General features: G+C 49.0%; 9 protein-coding genes across 9 annotated transcripts; 7 read left to right on the top strand and 2 right to left on the bottom strand.

Moving 5' to 3' along the window:
* Window positions 1–1,804: 1,804 nt before the first annotated feature.
* Window positions 1,805–3,254, bottom strand: PPTG_00880 (hypothetical protein). Its single transcript, XM_008892452.1, has one exon. The coding sequence runs from the start codon at window positions 3,164–3,166 to the stop codon at window positions 1,895–1,897; it is 1,272 nt and encodes a 423-aa protein (XP_008890700.1). The 5' UTR covers window positions 3,167–3,254; the 3' UTR covers window positions 1,805–1,894.
* Window positions 3,255–4,761: 1,507 nt separating this feature from the next.
* Window positions 4,762–6,119, top strand: PPTG_00879 (hypothetical protein; the record flags this gene model as incomplete). The annotated part of the gene is made up of 3 exons (XM_008892451.1): window positions 4,762–5,670; window positions 5,735–5,833; window positions 5,904–6,119. The coding sequence occupies 3 exons, from the start codon at window positions 4,762–4,764 to the stop codon at window positions 6,117–6,119; spliced, it is 1,224 nt and encodes a 407-aa protein (XP_008890699.1).
* A 145-nt stretch (window positions 6,120–6,264) lies between these two features.
* On the top strand, window positions 6,265–7,185 carry PPTG_00878 (hypothetical protein; the record flags this gene model as incomplete). The annotated part of the gene is made up of 2 exons (XM_008892450.1): window positions 6,265–6,414; window positions 6,490–7,185. The coding sequence occupies 2 exons, from the start codon at window positions 6,265–6,267 to the stop codon at window positions 7,183–7,185; spliced, it is 846 nt and encodes a 281-aa protein (XP_008890698.1).
* A 125-nt stretch (window positions 7,186–7,310) lies between these two features.
* PPTG_00877 (hypothetical protein) lies at window positions 7,311–10,270 on the top strand. Its single transcript, XM_008892449.1, has one exon. The coding sequence runs from the start codon at window positions 7,438–7,440 to the stop codon at window positions 10,189–10,191; it is 2,754 nt and encodes a 917-aa protein (XP_008890697.1). The 5' UTR covers window positions 7,311–7,437; the 3' UTR covers window positions 10,192–10,270.
* An 84-nt stretch (window positions 10,271–10,354) lies between these two features.
* On the top strand, window positions 10,355–11,922 carry PPTG_00876 (hypothetical protein). Its single transcript, XM_008892448.1, has one exon. It carries the CDS (start codon window positions 10,402–10,404, stop codon window positions 11,695–11,697), a length of 1,296 nt encoding a protein of 431 aa, XP_008890696.1. The 5' UTR covers window positions 10,355–10,401; the 3' UTR covers window positions 11,698–11,922.
* On the bottom strand, window positions 11,634–15,015 carry PPTG_00875 (hypothetical protein). Its single transcript, XM_008892447.1, has one exon. The coding sequence runs from the start codon at window positions 14,934–14,936 to the stop codon at window positions 11,832–11,834; it is 3,105 nt and encodes a 1,034-aa protein (XP_008890695.1). The 5' UTR covers window positions 14,937–15,015; the 3' UTR covers window positions 11,634–11,831.
* Window positions 15,016–16,344: 1,329 nt separating this feature from the next.
* PPTG_00874 (hypothetical protein) lies at window positions 16,345–16,590 on the top strand (the record flags this gene model as incomplete). Its single annotated transcript, XM_008892446.1, has 2 exons — window positions 16,345–16,486; window positions 16,520–16,590. The coding sequence occupies 2 exons, from the start codon at window positions 16,345–16,347 to the stop codon at window positions 16,588–16,590; spliced, it is 213 nt and encodes a 70-aa protein (XP_008890694.1).
* A 287-nt stretch (window positions 16,591–16,877) lies between these two features.
* PPTG_20805 (hypothetical protein) lies at window positions 16,878–17,674 on the top strand (the record flags this gene model as incomplete). The annotated part of the gene is made up of 2 exons (XM_008893004.1): window positions 16,878–17,081; window positions 17,660–17,674. 2 exons carry the CDS (start codon window positions 16,878–16,880, stop codon window positions 17,672–17,674), a joined length of 219 nt encoding a protein of 72 aa, XP_008891252.1.
* Window positions 17,675–18,050: 376 nt separating this feature from the next.
* On the top strand, window positions 18,051–20,518 carry PPTG_00873 (hypothetical protein). The gene has a single exon (XM_008892445.1). The coding sequence runs from the start codon at window positions 18,075–18,077 to the stop codon at window positions 19,803–19,805; it is 1,731 nt and encodes a 576-aa protein (XP_008890693.1). The 5' UTR covers window positions 18,051–18,074; the 3' UTR covers window positions 19,806–20,518.
* Window positions 20,519–20,927: the final 409 nt, after the last annotated feature.

Below are 20,927 nucleotides of genomic sequence, written 5' to 3'. Positions count from 1 at the left end.
CAAGGGGAAGTTTAATCTTAAGCCTCATCAAATGCCCAACCGCTTTACTACATACAAGGCGCGCTACCTACGTACGAAAGAGTATGAGGACTCAACTGGTGCAATGCCCGGCTGCGTCCAGGTCGCGAAAGAGCTCGCGTCGCGCCGAGTTGTAAGGCCTCGAGAAAGGGGGGTCTGCGACGAAAAAATGATTTGATGGGATTTCCAAATGCACCTGCGTCGACGCAGGTGCATTTGGAAAATCGAAATCGGACGCGGTCCAGGTCAAATCAGAGGACCAAATCAGAGTGGTACACTCGACCAAATCAAAATCATTTCGCAGGGACGGCCGCGACCAAATAAGCCGCTGACTTGCTAATTTTGAAACCCCCTAATGGTGTCATAAGATACGACGTGTTCAGAGGCCTTTTTTCGGGAATCAGGGGGTTAAGAATTGACTTCCCTATCCGAGTGTTTGAGTTATTTTCTTAGCGAAACGCGTTACATCCAGCAAGACGTACATCGAGTAGTGTAATATGCAAAATCCTCAACTTGTTCTCTTCTCGTAGTCTCCTTCGTCTGATAGTTAGCACTTGCGCTTGTCACCGCTGATTGAAAACTGAACTCCTACTCATGCAAAGATGACTTCATCTCCACTACCAGGCATTCATCCTACTTCAACAGCTGTCTGATGCTCCGCAGTTTATCATAAGATCATCGGGTTTTAACCCCAGCTTGCGATACCGTCTTCGTTGCGCAACGGCTGCAACCGGAGCCGATCCCTAACAATTGCAGCAGCTAGTAGATTCTGTATAAATTGCGGTAGGAGGGAAGTCCTGACAAGAGAAAGATAGATGTGAATCATTGAGGTAGGTTGTTGATAGAACTGTTCTCCGGTCTAACTGCGGGAATAGCAACCTTCATGGCAACCCGCGATTTTTAAACAAACTAAACAGATGCGGCTACCTCCGATACTTCCGTATCAATAGTCATCAACATGTATAAGTGAGCTGTACGCGTTGATACACCTTTAAACGGGAAGTGCAGATCGACAGAATGACAACGAGCACAAAGCCCTCTTTGCAGTGTTATGCAAGCATGTAGATCTGAGAACAGATTTGCAGAATTTACGCTAGCAAGACTAGTTGCACAGCGGATTGGTAGCTCGTAGGTAGCCGTCTTACGATTCTACGCCATTTTTGTGGTGTCTTGACTACAAACAAATCAACAGTCGAGGCAGACTTAACCGCTTACGGGTGGGAGAAGAAAAATAGCGGAAGCCGTTGCCAGAATTAAACATCTAAGCAGCTCGACACTACGATGGTCCTGTGCAAATATACTCCCCCTCCTGTGCGACACTATGTGCCTTTCAACCCTAAATAAACTTTATATAGGGAAACTAGGAAATCCCCTAGATAAGAGGCCTGGTAAATGCCGGTATAAATCTTTGACAACTCAATCAGTCTGATTTTTGTTTGTTTGAGTTGTACTGCCAAAGAGCTGCCAGAGCAGATTCTAGATTCGCCGGCAACGGAGCTCCAAGCCTGCAAAACTTAGGCGAATGGATTTTCGCTAATTAATTTCAGAGCTGCTTCGGGCGAAACACGACTTTGTAATTAATATTATGTATTAATCGAAGGTATTTTGTTCGAGTGAGTTCTATCGATGAGTGTTTATTTTATCGGGCACGACTTTGTTATTTGTTTGATTCCCCCATATTTGGTGACGTTTTTTGTGTGGGTAAATCTGGACGCGAGCGTTGTCGATTAATTTAGCGTAAATAATGGTGTGATAACAGCAAACTCGTCACAAGAACCTAGTTAATAAGGAATTGGCGGACGTCGCCAAACATAGTTTCGTGAAGCCACCGTAAAGTTTTCTGTAGTAAGTATTTACATTTACTCACGTATTGCTTCTATACAGTTCCATAAGACTTAGGGACGCTGTTTGAAATTGCACCCAGCATTTCGTACTTTTCCTCGTCAAGAAGAGCTTGGAGAAATCGATAAAACTCATCAGTTGCGGACGGGGACGTGTTGAAGAGAACGGGACACTGACGAATGCACACTTCACCTACCGTTCCAGACCCGTCTGGTAGCTGCCGAAGCCAACTCCATCCTGTTTGGTTCGAATGCATTCCTCGAAATATTCCCTCCCCCTCTGTGTACGTTTTCCAAATACCCACAACGCGATCTTGCTCAATAAACCGACGAGCAACACGTCGCTCCACTACGGAAACAGTGCTGCCGGATGCCAACGTTCGAATCACGCGGTACTTCAGGGCTACCGTGTTTTCAGAATCTCCAATTCCATTGTAATCGCCGCGATCGCACTGGTGCTGTTTGAACTGGAAAGCTTCCCAGCAGCTCTGTTGGCTTGTCTCCAGATCGAAAGGAAGAGCAAACTTCTGCAGATTCTGATGGTACTTCAATTCACCGCTCTCATCACACCAATTCATTGAATTTGTCACCCCCAAAGGCATTGTGGGCAGACCGCATCCTGTCAGCAGGTCGTCGATTTTGGCAAGGCATGGTCCAATCTTTAGCAATAACGATGAAAGCATAGACATGTCGGCCGCTTCAAGTCGATGCTCTGCCGTATTGATCACGGACCTCGGCACGGTGTTCTCGAGTGTAGCAGCATATCGATGTTGCCGAAGCAATCCGCGCAGATTGTCAATGTATATCTCTTGAGTTTTTGCGGTCGTGGTGAGTCTTCTCTTCTCAGTCTCTGATCTGTGTCGTTCCTTTCGCTGCACAAGAGCTAATTCTTTCCAAATCGACCAGTGTTGACTAGGATTACGCTTCGCTTCTTTCGCAAGCTTCAGTTTCTTCAGCTGATCGTCCAATTCACCATGCGCTCGTCGCAGTTTGTCGAGTTCATCTTTAATGCGTTGGCGTTGCTTCCGTCGGCGAAGTTTTTCTTTTTCACGGTGCATGTTCAACGCAATGACGGCGAGATCGCGCTCGTCGGCAGTGGTGTTGCTAGGTGGAGGATTTGTGGGGGATGAACTATTGGATGCTTCATCGCTGGGGTCTAGAATCGTTAGCATGTCAGCGGCTGCACTTGATTCGCTTTCTTCGATACTGTTGAACAGGGGACTGGAGGGTGGGAAGCAGTTATCGAAGAAGTCTGCTGCCTCCTCAAAGAAGGCTGAGCTGGGAAGTATGTCAGTACTTGACAGCATTTCAAGAGGCTGTATGGCTTGTGGTCACGTGAGCACTTCGATAATGATGGCCTCATACTGCCGTCAGACTGACATAGCCAGCGTGGAAGAGATAAATCCCCAGTCATACTTCATCAGGTGCCAGAGCACTTAGTCACATGGTCTGTAATTAACTATACTTAACTAATAGAAGACGTGAGCACAGCTTATTTTGATTTCCCAGCTGGAATAGGCTTGTTCTGACGTTTACGTCCAACCCTTTTTTTGAATGGCTGGCCTCGTCTGGGTGAGGTCTTGGATAAATCGCATACTTGTTGAACGAAAGCAAATTGGTATTGTATTGTATAGTATAGTACAGTACTGTACGTGCCTTCATTAGGCACGTTACCGTTCGCATTTTACTACGCTCCTACGCTTTCCACTCAAGTGAACTTTGCAATATGCGTGACTAATATGATGATGCCTGAAGCTGGGCATCTGATGGGCAATGTTTAGTTCCATCCGTAAGCAGGCAGGGGAGAGGGACGGCAGACATCCCACCCAGGTAGGCGGGGATATCTTGCAGACCTGGCAATCATACATCAGTCCACAAAGCAAAGGCAATACACTGTAGTGAAGATTCAGGAGTCACGTAGCATTCACTCTAATGAACCTGATGTGTTCCAACGTGCACGTGTCAATATGTTACAGGTATCCCTCGAATCACATATCAGCAAGGGACAACAACCAAACACAAACCTAGAGTAATGGGCCAGTTGAGTCCTATCGTGTTTCAATAATAGCGTCGGGCTACACATAAAACTCTACTTCAATTCCAGCTAGGTAACATGCAAGCTACACTACACAGTTGTTTAAGCAAGATAATTTTCAAGAATTTAAAGATGTAATAACTCCTTAGCTTTGATATCTGGATCCAACCACCATTGATTCAATTCACATGAAACCACACGTTGTCCCAATGGAACTCTGGGTCTATTATCTCATTTAAATTATCATTCAGATCTCGATCCGCATCTGGTCTTCAGAGCGAACGTTGCGTGGCTTCTCTGTCTTCTCTGCAGCAGTTTGTAAAGTATTTCACTTTGACTACCATGTCCACGAGATATCCCACCCACCTGGGCGCGGTTCTGGCCTCGCTTGTACATGCACGTGGTTGTGTGAGCAGGTATACCTAGTTCAGGGTGATGCCATCTATAGTATATCTATTATCTCATCTACACCAAATACGAATGTACATGTGCATATTGTTCTGCTTACATGCATCAGAAGAAAAAAAAACACACACACAACCACAGAAATGTTTTTTCAAATAATCTGCGGGATTTCGATTGCACTTGACGTCTCTTATTGCACGAGCTGCCGACTTGTGTCTGGGGTTCTAGCTCGACAAAGTACACATTCGTCTGTTTGCTCCGCTTAGCAGCTTGGCAAGATTATATTTGTCAGGCTACGAAGGAGTCATAAACAATGAGTCATCGATACAATGCACATCCACTGATGTTAAAACGAAAAATACTGATTTTATCCTTGCTAAAACGTTTCAGCTATTAAAACCATAAAAAACGTGAGAAAACTCGGAAATTGGAAGTAGCAGTGCACGTCCGGACCTCTTCTCTATGTCTTCAATGGAGGAGTTCGAGCGCGCGCAGGCCCAAGCCATGGAGCTGCTAATCCAACAGTGTGTTACTGCTCAAGACGGCTCTCTTTCGATGCCTTCAGCGGCCGCGGATGCACGCGAGAACGCTGTAGCCAACGCGACGATCCTGGACCTGCTGGCTCAGACGTGCGCGGACGCCAACGCAGCAGTACAGGAGCTGAGCGTGGAGGAAGTTGCCGCCGGATTGGCCAACGCCGTGTCCGCTACGCAGGAGAGTCTCCGCAGTGTAGGGCAGAACGTGGGCGCGATTTTGCAGGACCCCGAGCAGATGCGCGAGCTGTGCTACCACGTCAAGCAGGCGGACGCCAAGGTGTTGGAGGCGCTACAGACGTCGCAGGTACTGTTGGAGGACCAGAGTGATGGTAGCAAGGGTGATGGTGCATTGGTATCCGACAAGGATATGGGATCAACGGCGCTTATGGTCCCAACCGACGAAGAGAACGTGCACAACATGATGGTGTTCGCTGAGAACATGTGCACGACGATGGATCACGCCCTGAGTACAATTACTAAGGACGAGCTGACACTAGCGGCGCAGTTATCGCTCAATATTGCACAGAAGCTGCTGGATGCAGGGCAGTCGCTGTTCACGTCGCTGGGTGAAGAAGAACGCCGAAAAGTGTGCGCTGGAGACCGTGGTGATCGTATTACGATTGAGGAGATCGATGATGAACTGGATGCAAATAAAGACAATGAATTGGGAATGAAAGGAAGAGATGAACCAAAGAATAGCGGGCAAGTGAAACGAGCTGCTGTGCTTCGGACGTACGTGACGGACCTGTATAACCGTACCCGTGAAGAAGCAGTGGAGCACCCTTTCCTCGCAGGAGCGCTTACTGCCGCAGGATTGCCGTTTATTGGACTGGCGGTGCGTCTTGCACGCCTTAGCTGTAAATTTGTTACTGGAAGAGCTTATACGATTTGTGCACTAGATCCCTGTTGCTAGCATGGTCGCACTGGCGCTTATGATAGAAAAGCACTACCCGGAGCACGCGAAGCTGACGCTGGAGCTCTGTTCCAACTTCGTCCAGGTGAAGTTGGTCTTTGTGTATTCACTAACATCCTCGTGCTGATCGTGAATTGTGATGGCTGTGTACCTAGATGTCCAAATTATGGTTCCTCTTGTTGAAGATTAGTGCCCGACAGGTCAGCGTTGTGGCAATGGAGTGCTTCCAGTCGTGGTACGAGTACGCGTCCACGAATGGCTTCATGGCTACGGGCTTTGAGCTAGCGTCAACAGGATGCAGTATTGGTTTCCTCGGTGTCTCCTACCTGTATCAGATGGCACTTGGCTTCACCAAGCAAGTTCTGCAGTAACGAATATGTGCGAGCCTCCTATCTAGCCTCAAAAGTTCATGCTTTGCCAGTTTTAGTTAGTCCACACGGATAATCTTTTTGAGCAACAAGTTTTCCCGTTATTTTTATAAACTTCCTGCCTGGTAGCACATTGCTGACGACCGTCATGGGCTTGAAGCAAAGCGCGTTAAAGAAAGAAATCGCTGCCCTTCAACAAGAGGCTCGGAAGCGGTCGGCAAAGCACCAAGAAGAGCTCGCGACCGCTGCAAAGGAGAAACGTCAGCTACAAGCGAAGATCGATGAGCTTCAAGAGCTTGTAAGTCAACACAGAGCTTTATACATGTATCTTAAAGACGAATACAATCTCATCAACAACCTTTTGTACATGTAGATTGCGCAGGCTAAAGAGGAAGCAGAGCAGGCAAAGAATGAAGCTCGTGAACAGGAGGAGCGTATGAAGGCGCTTAAGTGGGAACTAGTTCGACAGCTCAGGCTGACCGGATCACCCACTACCAGTCCACGTGCACCTCTGTCTCCGTCGTCCTCGACGCGCATCGATCTGAATTGGAGGCTGAACGACGACTTGTCATTGCGGCAATCTGTCGGGCCACCAAAGAAGGCACCAAACGAGGTGCCAGCATCCACTGACACAACAACCAGTAGCAATACTCCTATAGCAACTACGCTGGCTCCACTTCGGTCCCTACTGAAAAGGTCAGAACCAACAAGTTCTGCTCCTAGCGCGAATCAAACGCCCGATGTCGATACCAAGGAAACCCGCAAACCAGCAACACCCAAACCCGCACCAGCATCTGCCGAAGAAAAGACCAGCAATGAAGATGTTTTTCCATCGGAGTTGAAACAAGATGATAACGTCAACGACAGATCACCACGGGAATTCAAAACCGAGAGTAGCTGTGATGACTCACCACCCAAATCCAACGGCGTCAAAGCCGAAGACGACGAAGACGACGAAGACGATGACGCACTTCCTTCCGAATCTCATGTTCACAATGCCGAGAGCAAAGACAACGACGATAACCCAGAGGCTGGTGATACCCGCAGCTACTCCGAAGACTACAAATAATTGCACACTGAAAACACGTGATGTCCGCCACACCATTTTCGTGAAATCTGCTGAAATGAGTAAAAACAGCGTTTTCTTCATTCCATCTGGCGTTACAGTTGGCTATAACATATTTTGCCCAATCAAGAGACTAGGAAAAAGTTCATCCTTTCGGCGTTGATTCACAAAGTTCGCGAGCCAAAAGCGAAAGCCAAGCGATCATCGGCGGCCGTTGCGTCCCCCACGTCTATTGTCCCTCCTTAAACTACCGCGATGGAAGGCCGCGAGCGTCTGCAGATCGACACGGAAGTGCCATCCAATGTGTATGCGTTGGATCTGCACAAGCTCAGTGCACTGGCACATATCCCCGAGTCAGAGCTGGTACGAGGCATGCAGTCTGAGGACGCCGTGGACATGCAAGGCGTCGTGGTGAACCGTGGTCAGGAAGTGCCATTCGAGGCTGTAGGCAAGACACCAGAGGACGACGACGACGCTGACAGTCCGTACCACCACGGTAGTCCGTCGCCCGTGGGTGGCACTGACACAAGCGTCAAACAGGTGCTTCTCACTGCCGCCTCCAGCACCATGTGCCTGGACGGCTCAGACACGCCCAAGTGCCTTATTATGCTCGGAGAGTACACACTCATTGAGCACATATTGGCGCAGCTATTCGTCGCGGGGATGGAGAGAGTCGTGATCATCATCTCGTACTTTGGCCACGAGATCATGGAGCACGTCAAGGAGAGTTTCCTATACTCGAAACTGCAGATCGAATTCTTAAATCTAGGAGAGGAGACACCTTACGGACATGCACGCACGTTACTGTCCGCCAGAGAGATGTTCACCAAACCATTCTTGATCCACACTGCAGACCATATCTTCGACAGAGCCATTATCAGTCGCATGGCCCATTTTGAACTGGACGGGTGTGTTGCTTGTGTACTTGTGGATGCTGATAAGGAGAAGCTCAAGGGCTTACCGTCTACAGCGGGAAAAGTGCTGCTAGACTCAACGAATGGGGCGATTCGAAAGATTGGACGTGGACTGAAGCAATTTGACGCTATCGATGCTGGTTTGTTCTTAACGACGGGACGGTTGTTTGCTGCACTGGAGATGCTGGCGTATGAGAAGCCCAAGTTTTCGCTAGCAGAGGCTCTGAATGTGTTGCGTCCGAGTTATGGATTGAAGTATTTAGAGACGGACGGTGATGCGTGGCTTAGTGTAGAGACGCAGGCCCAGCTGGATGCTATTCTAGCAAATGATAGCATCGCGTCCCTCTCACCTTGGCCAGTGTTTGTTGCGAAGGAGCCAGAAGAGAAAACTCCATCAAGACCAACCACTCCTGGTGGCAAGAATGTGTTCCTGGCTGTGTCAGCTGCTGACGATGACTCAATGTTGCGTGCTGTTGATGCGCATGTTCGTCAGTCTCAAGATGTATTTGAAGGGTTTGTCGTCGGTGTGAACCAGCTGCAAGAAGTGGACGATGTTGCTACCTCTGCTCCTACCGGGGCAGCTGTCCAAGCTCATGAGACTACGCCACTGCTTGGTGGCTCTCCTTCGCGTCATGATCGTCAGGGACCGCATGTCCCTTTGGCTATTCGACGTAAGAGGAGTTCGTTTTTAGAACAGGCTGAAGACTCATTCGTGCTTTCCATTCCTTTCGAGCAACCGCCTAACGTCACGGTTGATATCGGTGCCTCGCACGAGCATGGAGTGTCGTCGGTCATGGAGAGAAATGCGTATCTAATCGAGCTTCCACAGGTCACGACAACTGGAGGTGGCTCGGGCGCTGTGCAGGAGACCTCACAGCAATTTGTGCTTGCTGTGCCCGACAGTGATACGCTATACAAGCGTCCTGGCTTGTTGCGTCGTTTGTCGTCACTACCGACTGATGTTAAGGATATTGCTGTGGAAACAGTGGAGCTCCGCAATGGAACAATGGAATTGCAGTTGCTTGTCAAGCGCCAGGTGCCTTTCATCGGCTACGTGCTGCTATTAGCTGCGCTATTCACAATCTCGTCCATGGGCGCAGCGTTGGATCTGCAACGCAACGTGGACCCGTTCATGAAGCTGTTCTGGCGCACGACAGCGTCGTTAATAGTGTTCATCCCTCTTGCTGGTGCCGCGCTGTATGACCAGGGGCTACCGCAGTTTTCGACGCGGAATATGATCCTCTTCCTGACGTGTTCACTGTCCTACGCGGTCTTCCTCATGACGTTCCTGTGGGCGCTATCGCACACTTCTATTGACCACGCTTACATATTTAACAACTGCCACTCGCTTCTCATGGTGGTTGGCCGTTTGCTGCTTGGACGGTATGTCTCGCAGTTTGAGGGATTGGGGACAGCCATCGGTGTGATTGGTGGGGCTCTCACAACGCTGGATCATCCACAGGCGTCATCATCAGGAGCTGAAGTGGTGCAGGTTTCGTTGGCTGGAGATCTCGTCGCACTTGTTGGTGCAGTTGGAGGTGCTCTGTACCTCATCACAGCCAAGAAACTGCGTACAGAGATGGACATCAGCATCCTGTTCGTTGGTATGTTCACGTTGCTAGCTCTGCTGATCTTCCCCGTGTTCTCGCTGCTGGAGATTCCGTTTGAAGCTTCTAGGGATCCTGATCTGGGTCTATTTGGCTGGTTGGACCCGTCTCGTGCGGCTTCAGAAGCGTACATTGTTCTCGTCTGTACACTCATCGGTACGCTGGGCTACATCGCCGTGATGAAGTATTTCGCCCCCATTGTCGTCTCGGTTGTGATGCTCGTGGAGCCTGTGCTGGCTGCGTTCATGGGTGTAGCAGTGGGTGTTGATGTCTTCCCTGGCTTACTTACTATTGTAGGCTCGCTGCTGATCATCGCGGGTACAGCTTTGGTGATCGTGTCCAACTCGTCCAAGACCCAAACGATCGACGCCACGGCGGCCATGTCATCTACGTCGACGGCCTTACCTCGCGGTCTCAGCTCCGCCACTGCCGCTGGTCTTAAGTTGCCGCAGACAACTACGCCCTCGACAAACCTGAGATACGTCTAGGCAGAATCACTAGTCCATAAGTGTCCTCGAGGACCAAAAATCGAATTAACGTTGCACATGTTGAAGTTTGCTTTTCTGCAACTTAACTGAACTGAAGTTGCTTCAAATGCACAAAGGAGCAAGTCACTTGCTTACAGTGAGAGCTTAACAACTTAAGTTGTGTTAAAGGCTTACGTTGCGCCCTGTCACCATTGCGAAATCTGAAAGACCATGGAGGTCGTCGCGCTTAATGAGCGCCTCCGCAGTGACTTCTCGACGCTGTTAAAGCAGCTTCCACCACCGTACGCCGTATCTGCCTTCTATGGTACGAAGAACTTTGCTTCTTCTACCAGATCTGCGACCCCCGCGCTCATGAACGACCGCTACACGCAGCACTGCCGCCTCATGTTGTGGCGTCTCAATTCATACCAGTACGGGACTACTAGCGCGTTTCTGCTAGATCTGGAACAGCTGGAACGCGTAGCTGAGTCTCCGGAGCTTAAGCAGCAGGTGCAACGTGTCTTAGATCGTCTTGCAAGTTCTGATAATGAAGAACACGGCGTGGACGTCTCCAATAGGACCGGAGCGACGGTTTCTTTATGCTCGAGCTACGGCGCCCCTGGGCTACAGGAAGTTACGCCCATTCGGTCAGAAGAAGATGATACAGTGAACAACACAACGTGGCTCTGTAATGTTTCGCTTAGGGATCAGGTCGTGACTATCGGGACTTTCAAGAGTCAAGAAGAGGCGCTGAAGGGATATAAGAAGCAGAGGAAGAAGATGGCCGAGAACGCTGCCAGCTTTAACAAGTTGAAACAGCTAGGAGCTAAACTAGAAGTGGAACAGCGTGAAGAGGATAAACGGGTACTGAAGGAGGCAATGGCTCAGTGCCATCCGAGACTGATGACCATGAAGGTGTCGGCGGTAGTCCCTGCACCCCCTGGGAGCAGCACGACAATACCTGCCAAAGGAATCCCACGCTCCGTGGTGAAGAGTATTGCAGCGGCTTCGTCCTCGCCTGCGACGAGTCCAGCGCCGTCAGAGTCTGGATTGTCGCCCCCACGAGCATCAAGATCGTCTAAGCGACAAAGAGCGGATTCCAATTCGAGTGCTTCGGCCCAGAAGAAGCAGAGACTGGAGGCGAATAACTCTGCTACTAGCCGTTCGTATCTGAAGCTGCGGAGACTTATCCAGAAGCGACTGTGTCGACACTTGAAAGGCCAGAAAGTTTGCGTGCTGCCAAACCCTGATAAGATCGACGAGGCGCGATGGGTTGCTTCAGGACGTCTAGAAGCTGGCAAGGTGTTCTCTTTCGACAAGAAAAAGCAAATGACCTTCGCAGACTACGTTCGAGACGAGCTGGGTCGTCCTGTATCAGCATGTGCTCACATGTTCCTTGTTCGAACCAAGGAAAGTATCGATGATCACTTGAAAGTGTGCGACGCGTTCTCAGACAAGGAACGCGAGCTCGGTCCACCCACTCAGCTGGAACCAGTGAAAAGCAAAAAGACATCGCGCAGACGCTAAGCTGAGTGCTGAGAGCTGGTGGGTATACATCCTCCGTCTAATATGAATCTCTTGCGCTTTCTACTACATTCTTTTTTTTTCTTCACACCAACTCGCGCTAACGAAGCTATGCTACGCTATCTACCATTTCCGCTTCAAGAGAAGCGCTCGCCTGTAACAGGACAAAGCTGGAGGTTGCTATTGGTGCAGTTGTAATGCACAACCTTCCCGTTCGGGTAAACAGCGAACACGATGTCGCCGATACGCTTGTGGCACACAGGACAGAGAGTGTTGGGGTCGACCTGCACACTTTGAGACAAGCGCTCCACGCGGTCGCATTGGACTTGGAGGTTGTAGACGTTCGACAGCGACTTCGTGATGCTCATCTCTCGCACGTTGTGGGCGCTGTGTGGCAAGGCCTGCGCGAAGAACTCTCCTAGTTTGGACAGCGGGGTGCTTGGTGGCACCATATCCAGCACTACGGCGCTGTCGAGGCTCTTGCCGTGACGTGCAAGTAGCTGGAAACCGAAGTCGTTGAACGCTGCCTTTTTGGATTCGTCACGAGGCGAGAAGCAGATCTTCAGCAGTTCCATCAACGCATCGTTACGCTCCATGGTGGCTCCAGCTCCAGTCTTCTTGTTAGTTCCTATCGACGATCCAACCGATGGCGCACGCGCTCCGTACTTGACTGAGTAGCTCTCTGCTCCTCGCAGATCGTTCAACTCGTAGACCAGCGAGGTGACAGCCTCTTCGTGCAGTGCTCCACGGCCACAGAGAATCACGAACTCGTTGTATAGCGGCTTGCCCTTGATCTTTTCGACTAGCGGCACCACGTCGTAGCGTGAAGAACCTGACTTGAGGAATTTCAGTAGTCGCTTGCGGGCCTCACCTAACTGTCCAGGCTCCTTGCCCGGTTGAGATTTCGACGGCGTCTCTCCCTTGGCTACAAGTCGCAGTGTTTCATCCAGATATTCCAGAGCCAAACGGGTGTGATGAGGGTCCACCACAATTGACGCCGCACCACCGTCCGGGCCACGCGTGGGCTCATCATCGTCGTCATTGTCGCCAGCCAAGAAGTGACTGTAGCTGTCATTAACTCCCAGCTCTGCTGCAGCAGGGTCAGCAAAGGCATTGAAGCCTCTACTACTGCCTTCGATATTGACTCCACTGTCACTTCCTGTTGTCGTTGCTGCACCTGGCGTTGCTCCCGCTTCACCATTCGCCTTGACGAGAGTTTCCAGGTACCTTTGGACGATAGCGGGGTCGTTCGAATGCTCCCTCAAGTGAGCAACTACATCATTCGATGGCAATGGTGGTCGGCGCTCTGTGAAGATACGCAGAGCCTGCTTGGCAGACGTCGCCTTGATAATCCAAATCGACTGCTTCAAGATGAACTCGCTCTCTGACTCGGGCACAGATATAAGCACATCGATGGCTGCTTCGATCGGAGACTTGGGCATGCTACTTGATCCACTGCGCTGTTTGTACTCGCCGTGATGCAGCAAAGAGAATATTTCCAAAGCTTCGTCGTAGTTTTGATGAGCACAGAGCAACTGAGCTGCTTCGTAGTACAACTTGTGTTTCATTAGCAGTGAACGGCAAGAGTCCAGCTCAAGCGCGCAGCCTCCGAGAGATCCCGGTGGGCCCTCGACATCAGGATTTGGCTCTTGAATGAGAACAAGCAGCTCCTTGTACCGCTTAAAGTGAACGTAGAGTCGGAAGAGCGCCGTATCGATCGCTTCAACGCGACGTGCGTCCTTGGGACTGGCATTTGATCCGGTACGACCACGAGCTGAAGACATGGTGCGCACACGAGCGCGAGCCTTGTCTCGCATGTGCTTCTTGTATTGATTGAGGAACTTGAGCAGCGCTTTTTGCGCTGCATTAATGAGGTCAGCAGCGTCACTCTTGGCAATGTCGCTGCTTAGAGGAGCACGCGGAGACGAGAGTAGCTCCTGCACAACTGAGGAAATATCTGGAGCAGAGCTGTTACCACGCGGGAGCACCTCGGGCTTCAGTACTGAAGGTTCATATGCGAACGAGGAGCACTGGAGGTCCGGGAAGAAGGCAATAAACTCACACGGCTCGATAGCAGCGCGGTACATGTAGTCAGCAACTTGGTCGAACTCCAGTCGGCGTAGAAGCGCCACTGTGGCCTGACGTTGAAAGCGTTTAATCTTACTGCGTTGCTTGTCACTTGATAGCGATGAAATGGACTTCCGGACCAAATTTTGTGCCTCATCAATTTGTCCGCGATCCAAAAGTTCTCCAACCTGTTGATCTAACGGCATCGGCTCGACCTTCATGACACTGGACGTGCCATTCGACTCTCTCACACCGACAACGACGACGTCCTCGCTATCTCCACTTTGTCTGGGTTCCATATCCCACTTCATACCGTTACCAAACATACACACGGCTCGTGTGAGGGGAATAGTCTGCACGAGCGCTCCATCACTGGCTCGATGGATCTCGACACCCACTCTTGGCACCAATGCCAACAAGTACGGCGACGAGAACTCCACTTGCTGAGGACTCTGCGACCAGGTCACTGAATTCTTGGGCAGCGTATCTCCCGTAAAGCCCACGAAAACTCCCACCCGATCCATAACAGCAACCAAAATTTCCTCTTTCGGTAGCAACTTCACCACGGGGAACACGGTGGGGTCCTGGATACCTGGAGAGTTGATCTGTGTGGCGTCTCCAGACTTGTCGTTGAGTAGATAATAGTCCTTCCTGAAGCCAACTACGACTTTGTTCCTGTACCAGCTCATGGCTTCAGGTACATCTTGGGTGCTGAACTCTCTTAAGAAGGCGTAACTCTTGTCACTGCTGTGGTACTGGTATATGGCAATGGCCTTCCTCTTAAGCATAGCCACACCCAGACGGAAGTGCGGTGGCCCGCGCTGGTTGACGCATACGAGTCGTACTTTGTGGGTGTTGGCTTTGGAGAAGTCAAAGTCGAGCGGCTTGAGATCCGTAGCGCCGTGGGCCGATATTTCTCCATTGGAGACAACGATAAGCATACGGATGTGAGGCACAGCGAGTAGCTGCTCCACACGCTGGCCGTGTGAGAACGTGTACGAGGCCGTGGATGTGGACGTGCCTTTGCGTGTATCATACATGACGAGGCGGCCATCTTTGGAGCCCACGACCACGCGCGAAGAGTAGTGTGATACGCACTCCACTTTGCCCTCGAAGCCGGTGACCACGGCAGTGGAGCGGAAGGCCACACGCTGCTCCCCGGAGGACGAGGACATGGAGGCACTCTGATACGTAGCGACGGATTTCTCCCCGATAGATGAAGTGAGGGGTAGATGTGGTGCACACTAAGTAACTCGAATAGAAATTGTTATCCGGACTGATGAAACAAGGAAACTGTTTCATCATTCCGGATAACAATTTCTTTTTTTACAATGCATTTAATTTTTTTTGGAAAAAAATAATCCGGATAATAGTCCAGTGTGTATACAATGGCTTCTGCATTCTGATTGGCCGGGTGGCATTCAGACGAAAAAAACTCATTAATATTGAAATGGTTTTTTTTGTCTGAATGCCATCCCAGCCAATCAGCATGCGTACCGATGAGATTTTGGTACTAAGTTGAATGCCAACCAAGCCTAAATTATTATGACCCAAAATTTGACTTTTTTGAGTTGGTTCCGAATAACCCAAATAAACCGTACCGTTGGATGGCATTCTGACGAAAAAAAACCATTAAAGTGTTAATGGGTTTCTTTCACCTGAATGCCATCCCGGCCAAGTGTTAAGCACTCATAGCTCCTGCTTTACTTCGACACGTTTTTGCGTCCACAAGACACCAGGGCCTCCGAAATATACATTTACTATAACATTATTTACCACAATTCTTAGTAAATTATTTATTTCAAAGATCTATACCTGACCATGTGATAATTGATTTTCTGTATAGGTATGATTTCATAATTTATTAAAGGTTCTCTTATACAATAATTTTCACAGCAACCAGTCGTTTTTGGACCACCGATCGACTCCAACCTTCTCTGGGTCTTCTCAACTGTCAGCTATTTCGCATTTTTGTCAATACACCTCACCTGCTTCCAGCCACTCTTGTAACTACCATGGTTCTTATCACACGACCCGGCAGCGCCTACACCAACGCCCAGATCTCGGGGTTCTACTTCCGACCGTGTTGTGACGAATATGACGAGGTGATCCTCGAATACTTTCGCTGAAGATCTTTCGTTTGTCGAACGTCTTCGTAAGCGCCGCCGGATTGCCGGACCCGCTGTTTCCTACGAGCAATTGAAGACGATTCCACCAACGTCTAACGTGGTGGAACGCTTTTTTAGTGTGGCGCGGGTGACATTTGGTCACCAAAGACAAGGGTTGCAACCTGCAACGCTGGATATGATCTTATTCCTCCGTGAGAACCGTGGTTATTGGGATTCTAGCACGGTCAACAGCATTAACTGATACCGTACATGTACATGTTTCTCAATGGAGAACTAAGGTAACACATTTAGTGGTCTCCATTACTCCGTTATTTATTTGCCGTCTTCGTTTAATGACATAATTTATTTGATAGAGTATAGAAGAGATAACGCATAATGTATGTTGTCTTCCTTTGTCTACTAAATAAAAATGCCATATTCGGAGGCCCTGCAAGACACGCCGTTGTACGACACGATGTCCTGCTTCGCTTGGAGTAGCGATGAAGAAGCCATGGTCGCTGCCAGCGGTTCCACCAGCGCAGCGCCGTTGCCGACACTTACGTGCACCACAGAGAGTGTCAAGATTCTCGTGACACTGTTAAGTTGCCTAGCGCATGGTAAGCGCGACTAACGTGTACGCTGCGACGTAGACCGACGGGGTCTGCTCTTCACTGCGCACTCCAAGCGCAAGTCCCTGCAGATCAAGACGTCAATCGGATGAGAGCTCTTCGAGAGCTACAAGTTTGGTGCGACAGGACCCGAATCAACAGAAGAGTACGAAGACGAGGATGACGAGGACGCTGTACAGCTGAGCTTTGCACTTAACGTCAATCTCCTGATCGAATGCTTATCCATGTTTGGACCCTCTGCTTTAGCCACCACGTCACTTTGGATGACGTACGAACCAGAGGTAAAGTGATGGTAGAATGTACTAGTTGAAGTAATATTGACGGTTATTGTGTTAAAGTTTTAATGGTTTTTTTTTCTTGAAGACACACTATAATACAAATGGCGGAGAACAAAGAGCAATCCGTTGCCGTACGCGCGCTAGGATCGCAGCATGAAACTACTGAGAGAAGGCGTGGATCACCAGCATCAGAACAAGCTCAACAACGATCACGAACAACGCCTCCTCGAACTCCGTCTTCTAGGGGTGGCCATGCATCGCCCTACGTCCGAGTTTCGTTGAAAGGCTTCCTGAGCTTCGTCCAGGTAGGTCCTTCCGCGTGTATCCAAGGCAATAAAAACCATAGAGACAGTGAAAAACTGTGTTGGGGTGTGCGTGCTGCTTAATGACAGCATCTTCCATGTCAGCAACAAGATGGCTAGTGCGTAATACAAGAGATGAACGTTGTCAGATCTACGGGTATTGGGAAGTAGTATGTCGACGCTAGTGCGGGTGACGCTAGTGATTTCCTCTCAACTGCCTATGGCTATTTCATCCAATCAGAAAGCTGTTCGATTATCGTTGAGTCGCCCAAGAAATCCATATGGCCAAGATGCACAATACCCACCATAATAAAAAAAGATCAAAAGTGGGCCGAAACAAATGCGCACTTTTTCTATAAAAAGTATTGTGGGTTCTACTCAAAATTGGACAGGACGGTTTGTTGACCAAACCGCATCTAAATCGGCCTCCCCACTCAATAGCATAAATATATTTATTTCGTAGTGGTTTCCGAGGTCTGAATGCCATCCCGGCCAATCAGCAAGCAAGAAGCAGAACTTTTATCAAAAAACAATAATGGACCTTATTTATTTTCCTCACACATGTTTTGACAGTTTGACAGCATACACTACTTTGATAATACCGGTATATTCGAGAGAATACCGACTTTTTTTAACATTAATGTTGCTTTTTAAAAAAAGCTTTTTTGTAAAGGAAAAAATGCCACTTTTCATCTTTTTTTTATTAAGGTGGCCACAAAAACTTTTTACTGCAAAAAAACTACTTTGTATTGTTTTGCAATTTAAATACATTACTTTTGCAAAAAAAGGACTTTGTCAGTCATTAATTCAAAAAATATTATTTAGTAGTGTAGACGAACCTGACTACTATTTTTTTCTTAACTTGAAGAAAAAAAAGTACTTTGTATCGAAAAAGTGTACATAGCTCATGGCTCACTTTTTTTTTTAAGTAAGGTGGGCCAAAAAAGAACTTTTTCCTGGAAGAGTGTTTCCAGAAATTTTTTCAGGAATTATCCGATGAAAGTGCTCGTTTGGTTCCGGCGCGACCTGCGCCTACATGACAATGTGGCGCTGCATGCGGCACTGCAGCTTATTAAGCGGCAACAGAGGCAGAGTGGCGCGGCTAAAGTGGAGCTCATCCCACTCTACATCATCCACCGACCGCAGATCATGCGCTGCGGAGCAAACCGCTTCCAGTTTGTGCTCGAGAGCGTCGCAGATTTGTCCAACGCGTTGGTAGAGCGTGGCTCGAAGCTCGTGGTCGCAAAGGGTGATGGTATCCAAGTGCTTCGGCGTCTCCTGCCAGCATGGGGCATCACACATTTGTTCTTCGACGGGGTTTGTGAGCCTTACGCAGTCGAGCGAGACAATCGGGCTCTTGAATTGGCCAAGGGTCTGGGAGTGCAGACTCACGTAACTAAAGGATATAATCTCTACGATTTAGAGGCGGTGATTGTCGGTCATTCAGGCAAGGCACCTAAAACGTACCAAGGATTCCTAAAAGCAGTGGGGATACAGCCAACACCTCGCGAGCCACTTCCAGCACCTAATAGCCTTCCTGCCTCCACGAGTAAGCACAGTGAGTTATACCAACAGGTTGTAGAGTATTGGAAAGATCGCGTTAAACTGGACCACGAAGAAAACGATGACGATACAGAAGAAAAAGCCAACCAGATCGACCAGATTGCAGGACCAAGCCATGACTTCACGCTTCCTGATCTAACTTACTTCGGGTTTGAAACACCGACGAAGCATTCGTTTATCTACCGTGGGGAGCAAAAGGCACTGGAAATGCTAAAGAATTATTGTAGTGATGAAGACCGTGTGGCCCTGTTCGAGAAACCCAAAACGTCCCCTGCGCAGATACCACCAACTCCCTCAACTACGGTGTTGAGTCCATACATGTTCTACGGATGCCTCAGCCCGCGGACTTTTTACCATCAAGTGCGATCTATCCAGAAACGGTGTAAGAAATCGTCAGTTCCGCCGGTGAGCTTGATCGGGCAGCTTTTATGGCGTGAGTTCTACCATTGCCACGGTCGCGCCAATCCTTATTTTGACAAGATGGAGGAGAGCCCTACATGTCTACAGGTCAATTGGCGGTACCGCACGATTCCAGAGGATGAAGAGGACATGACTGACGACGATAAGCACGCTCGTTCACAGTTTGAGGCATGGAGAGATGGACGGACTGGGTTTCCATGGATCGATGCCATCATGATCCAGTTAAAGGAAGAAGGCTGGATGCATCACTTGGCGCGTCACTCTGTGGCGTGTTTCCTGACACGAGGTGATCTTTATATCTCATGGGTACGAGGGCTCGAAGTTTTCCAAGAGCGGTTGATCGATCACGACTGGAGTCTTAACGCTGGTAATTGGCTCTGGCTTAGTAGCAGCTATTTCTTCACGGCTTACTATCGCGTGTACTCCCCGATCTCCTTCGGTAAAAAGTCGGATCCCGAAGGCCTCTTCATCAAGAAGTACATTCCAATGCTGAAAAACTTCCCTGCCAAGTATATTTACGAACCGTGGAAGGCTCCACTAACTCTCCAGCATGCTGCAGGATGCCGCATCGGCAAGGACTATCCGACCCCAATTGTTGAGCACAAAACTGCGATGAAAGAATGTGTGGAAGGCATCAAGATGTCGTATGCCAACGGACAGTACGGTATCCCGCCGACAAACAAGATCGCCCGTCCAAGCAAGAAGCGCCAACGTGAGGACTCGGATGAGGAAACGAAGCAGTAGATGGTACGATTCCAGAATGGTGAGCCAAAGAAAAAATACCTTTCAATGCTGCTGCTCGAGTCAATTATTCATTTTTTGATTCATGGAATGGGGAATCTTCTAGCACTCGACGCAATTCTAGGACGGCTTGAAGCAGATCGACGCGCCCGTTAAGGATGGACTTGACCAGGAGCTGCTGACCGGTGAGCATTCTCTTGAACACCTTGTTATTGTGTTCTGCACGCTGTCGTGCCTGTAGTTGAGTCATGACAATGGCTTTCCACTTTGATGCTGAAGCACAATTACTGGCAGGGGTTACGAGTCTTGATTCGGCCAGACGCAAACGTGTCAGCTCGACACCTAGTATGATTACTTGGCGGCGTAAGCGGTCAGCTCGATACTTGTATTTGCTTTGGTGCGGAGAACGAGGTGCTGGAGTAGGTGGAACTGCTTCCTGCCACTTATCGTCAGCACAACCTTCTAGTGGACCTTTAGTCGAAACGACACTGGAAATGCTTGAGCAGTTCGTTTTAGCGACAATACTCTGAAGCGGGGAAGTGTTCGGGAGACATGCCAGCTCTTCCCCCTCTCCAAATCGGAATTGCATATGTCGTTGATGTTGCCTTGGGCTGGAGAAAACGAAAATAGGATATCAATGTGCATGCTCTGAGTTATTGCAAACATCAACGTGGTACCATACATGGCCAACAGAAAAAAAACATCCAAACTTCAGCCTTTCGTAATCAATTTACATGTACAAGTATTCGTAAAAAGTGTAACGAACCCCATATAGCTACAATCAAACCACACATATTGACGTACTTAACGTTGTTACTTACAATATCCCGTGTAACAGTGCAAGCTGTACTAGAAGTCTGTTTCGTGGAAGGTGTTCTCTTGGTGTAGCCAACACGTCGCTGGTCATTTGCAGCTGAAAATATTGCTCCGCTACAAATTAAATCTCGTCGTACATGTATTGCAATATGGTAATGGATTTTGAATCTCATCGTACGGGTAACAGCCCGCACTTTTTGGCTACTTTACACAGCAAGCCTAACGATAGCGTATCCTTGTCTTATATATTATATATAAAGACCAGGACAAAACGGGGTGGCGATGACCCGGGCCACCACAAACTTCCCC

Source organism: Phytophthora parasitica, assembly GCF_000247585.1.
Source record: "Phytophthora parasitica INRA-310 unplaced genomic scaffold supercont2.1, whole genome shotgun sequence".
Classification (NCBI taxonomy): domain Eukaryota; phylum Oomycota; class Peronosporomycetes; order Peronosporales; family Peronosporaceae; genus Phytophthora; species Phytophthora nicotianae.
The sequence above is the reverse complement of the archived record's forward strand: the minus strand, read 5'-3'. Positions and strand labels throughout refer to the sequence as shown.

Bases quoted from the DNA above. Each gene is read 5' to 3' on its own strand.
- PPTG_00880 (XM_008892452.1), bottom strand. From the start codon at position 3,166: ATGCTGTCAAGTACTGACATACTTCCCAGCTCAGCCTTCTTTGAGGAG.
- PPTG_00873 (XM_008892445.1), top strand. From the start codon at position 18,075: ATGAAAGTGCTCGTTTGGTTCCGGCGCGACCTGCGCCTACATGACAAT.
- PPTG_00875 (XM_008892447.1), bottom strand. From the start codon at position 14,936: ATGTCCTCGTCCTCCGGGGAGCAGCGTGTGGCCTTCCGCTCCACTGCC.
- PPTG_00876 (XM_008892448.1), top strand. From the start codon at position 10,402: ATGGAGGTCGTCGCGCTTAATGAGCGCCTCCGCAGTGACTTCTCGACG.
- PPTG_00877 (XM_008892449.1), top strand. From the start codon at position 7,438: ATGGAAGGCCGCGAGCGTCTGCAGATCGACACGGAAGTGCCATCCAAT.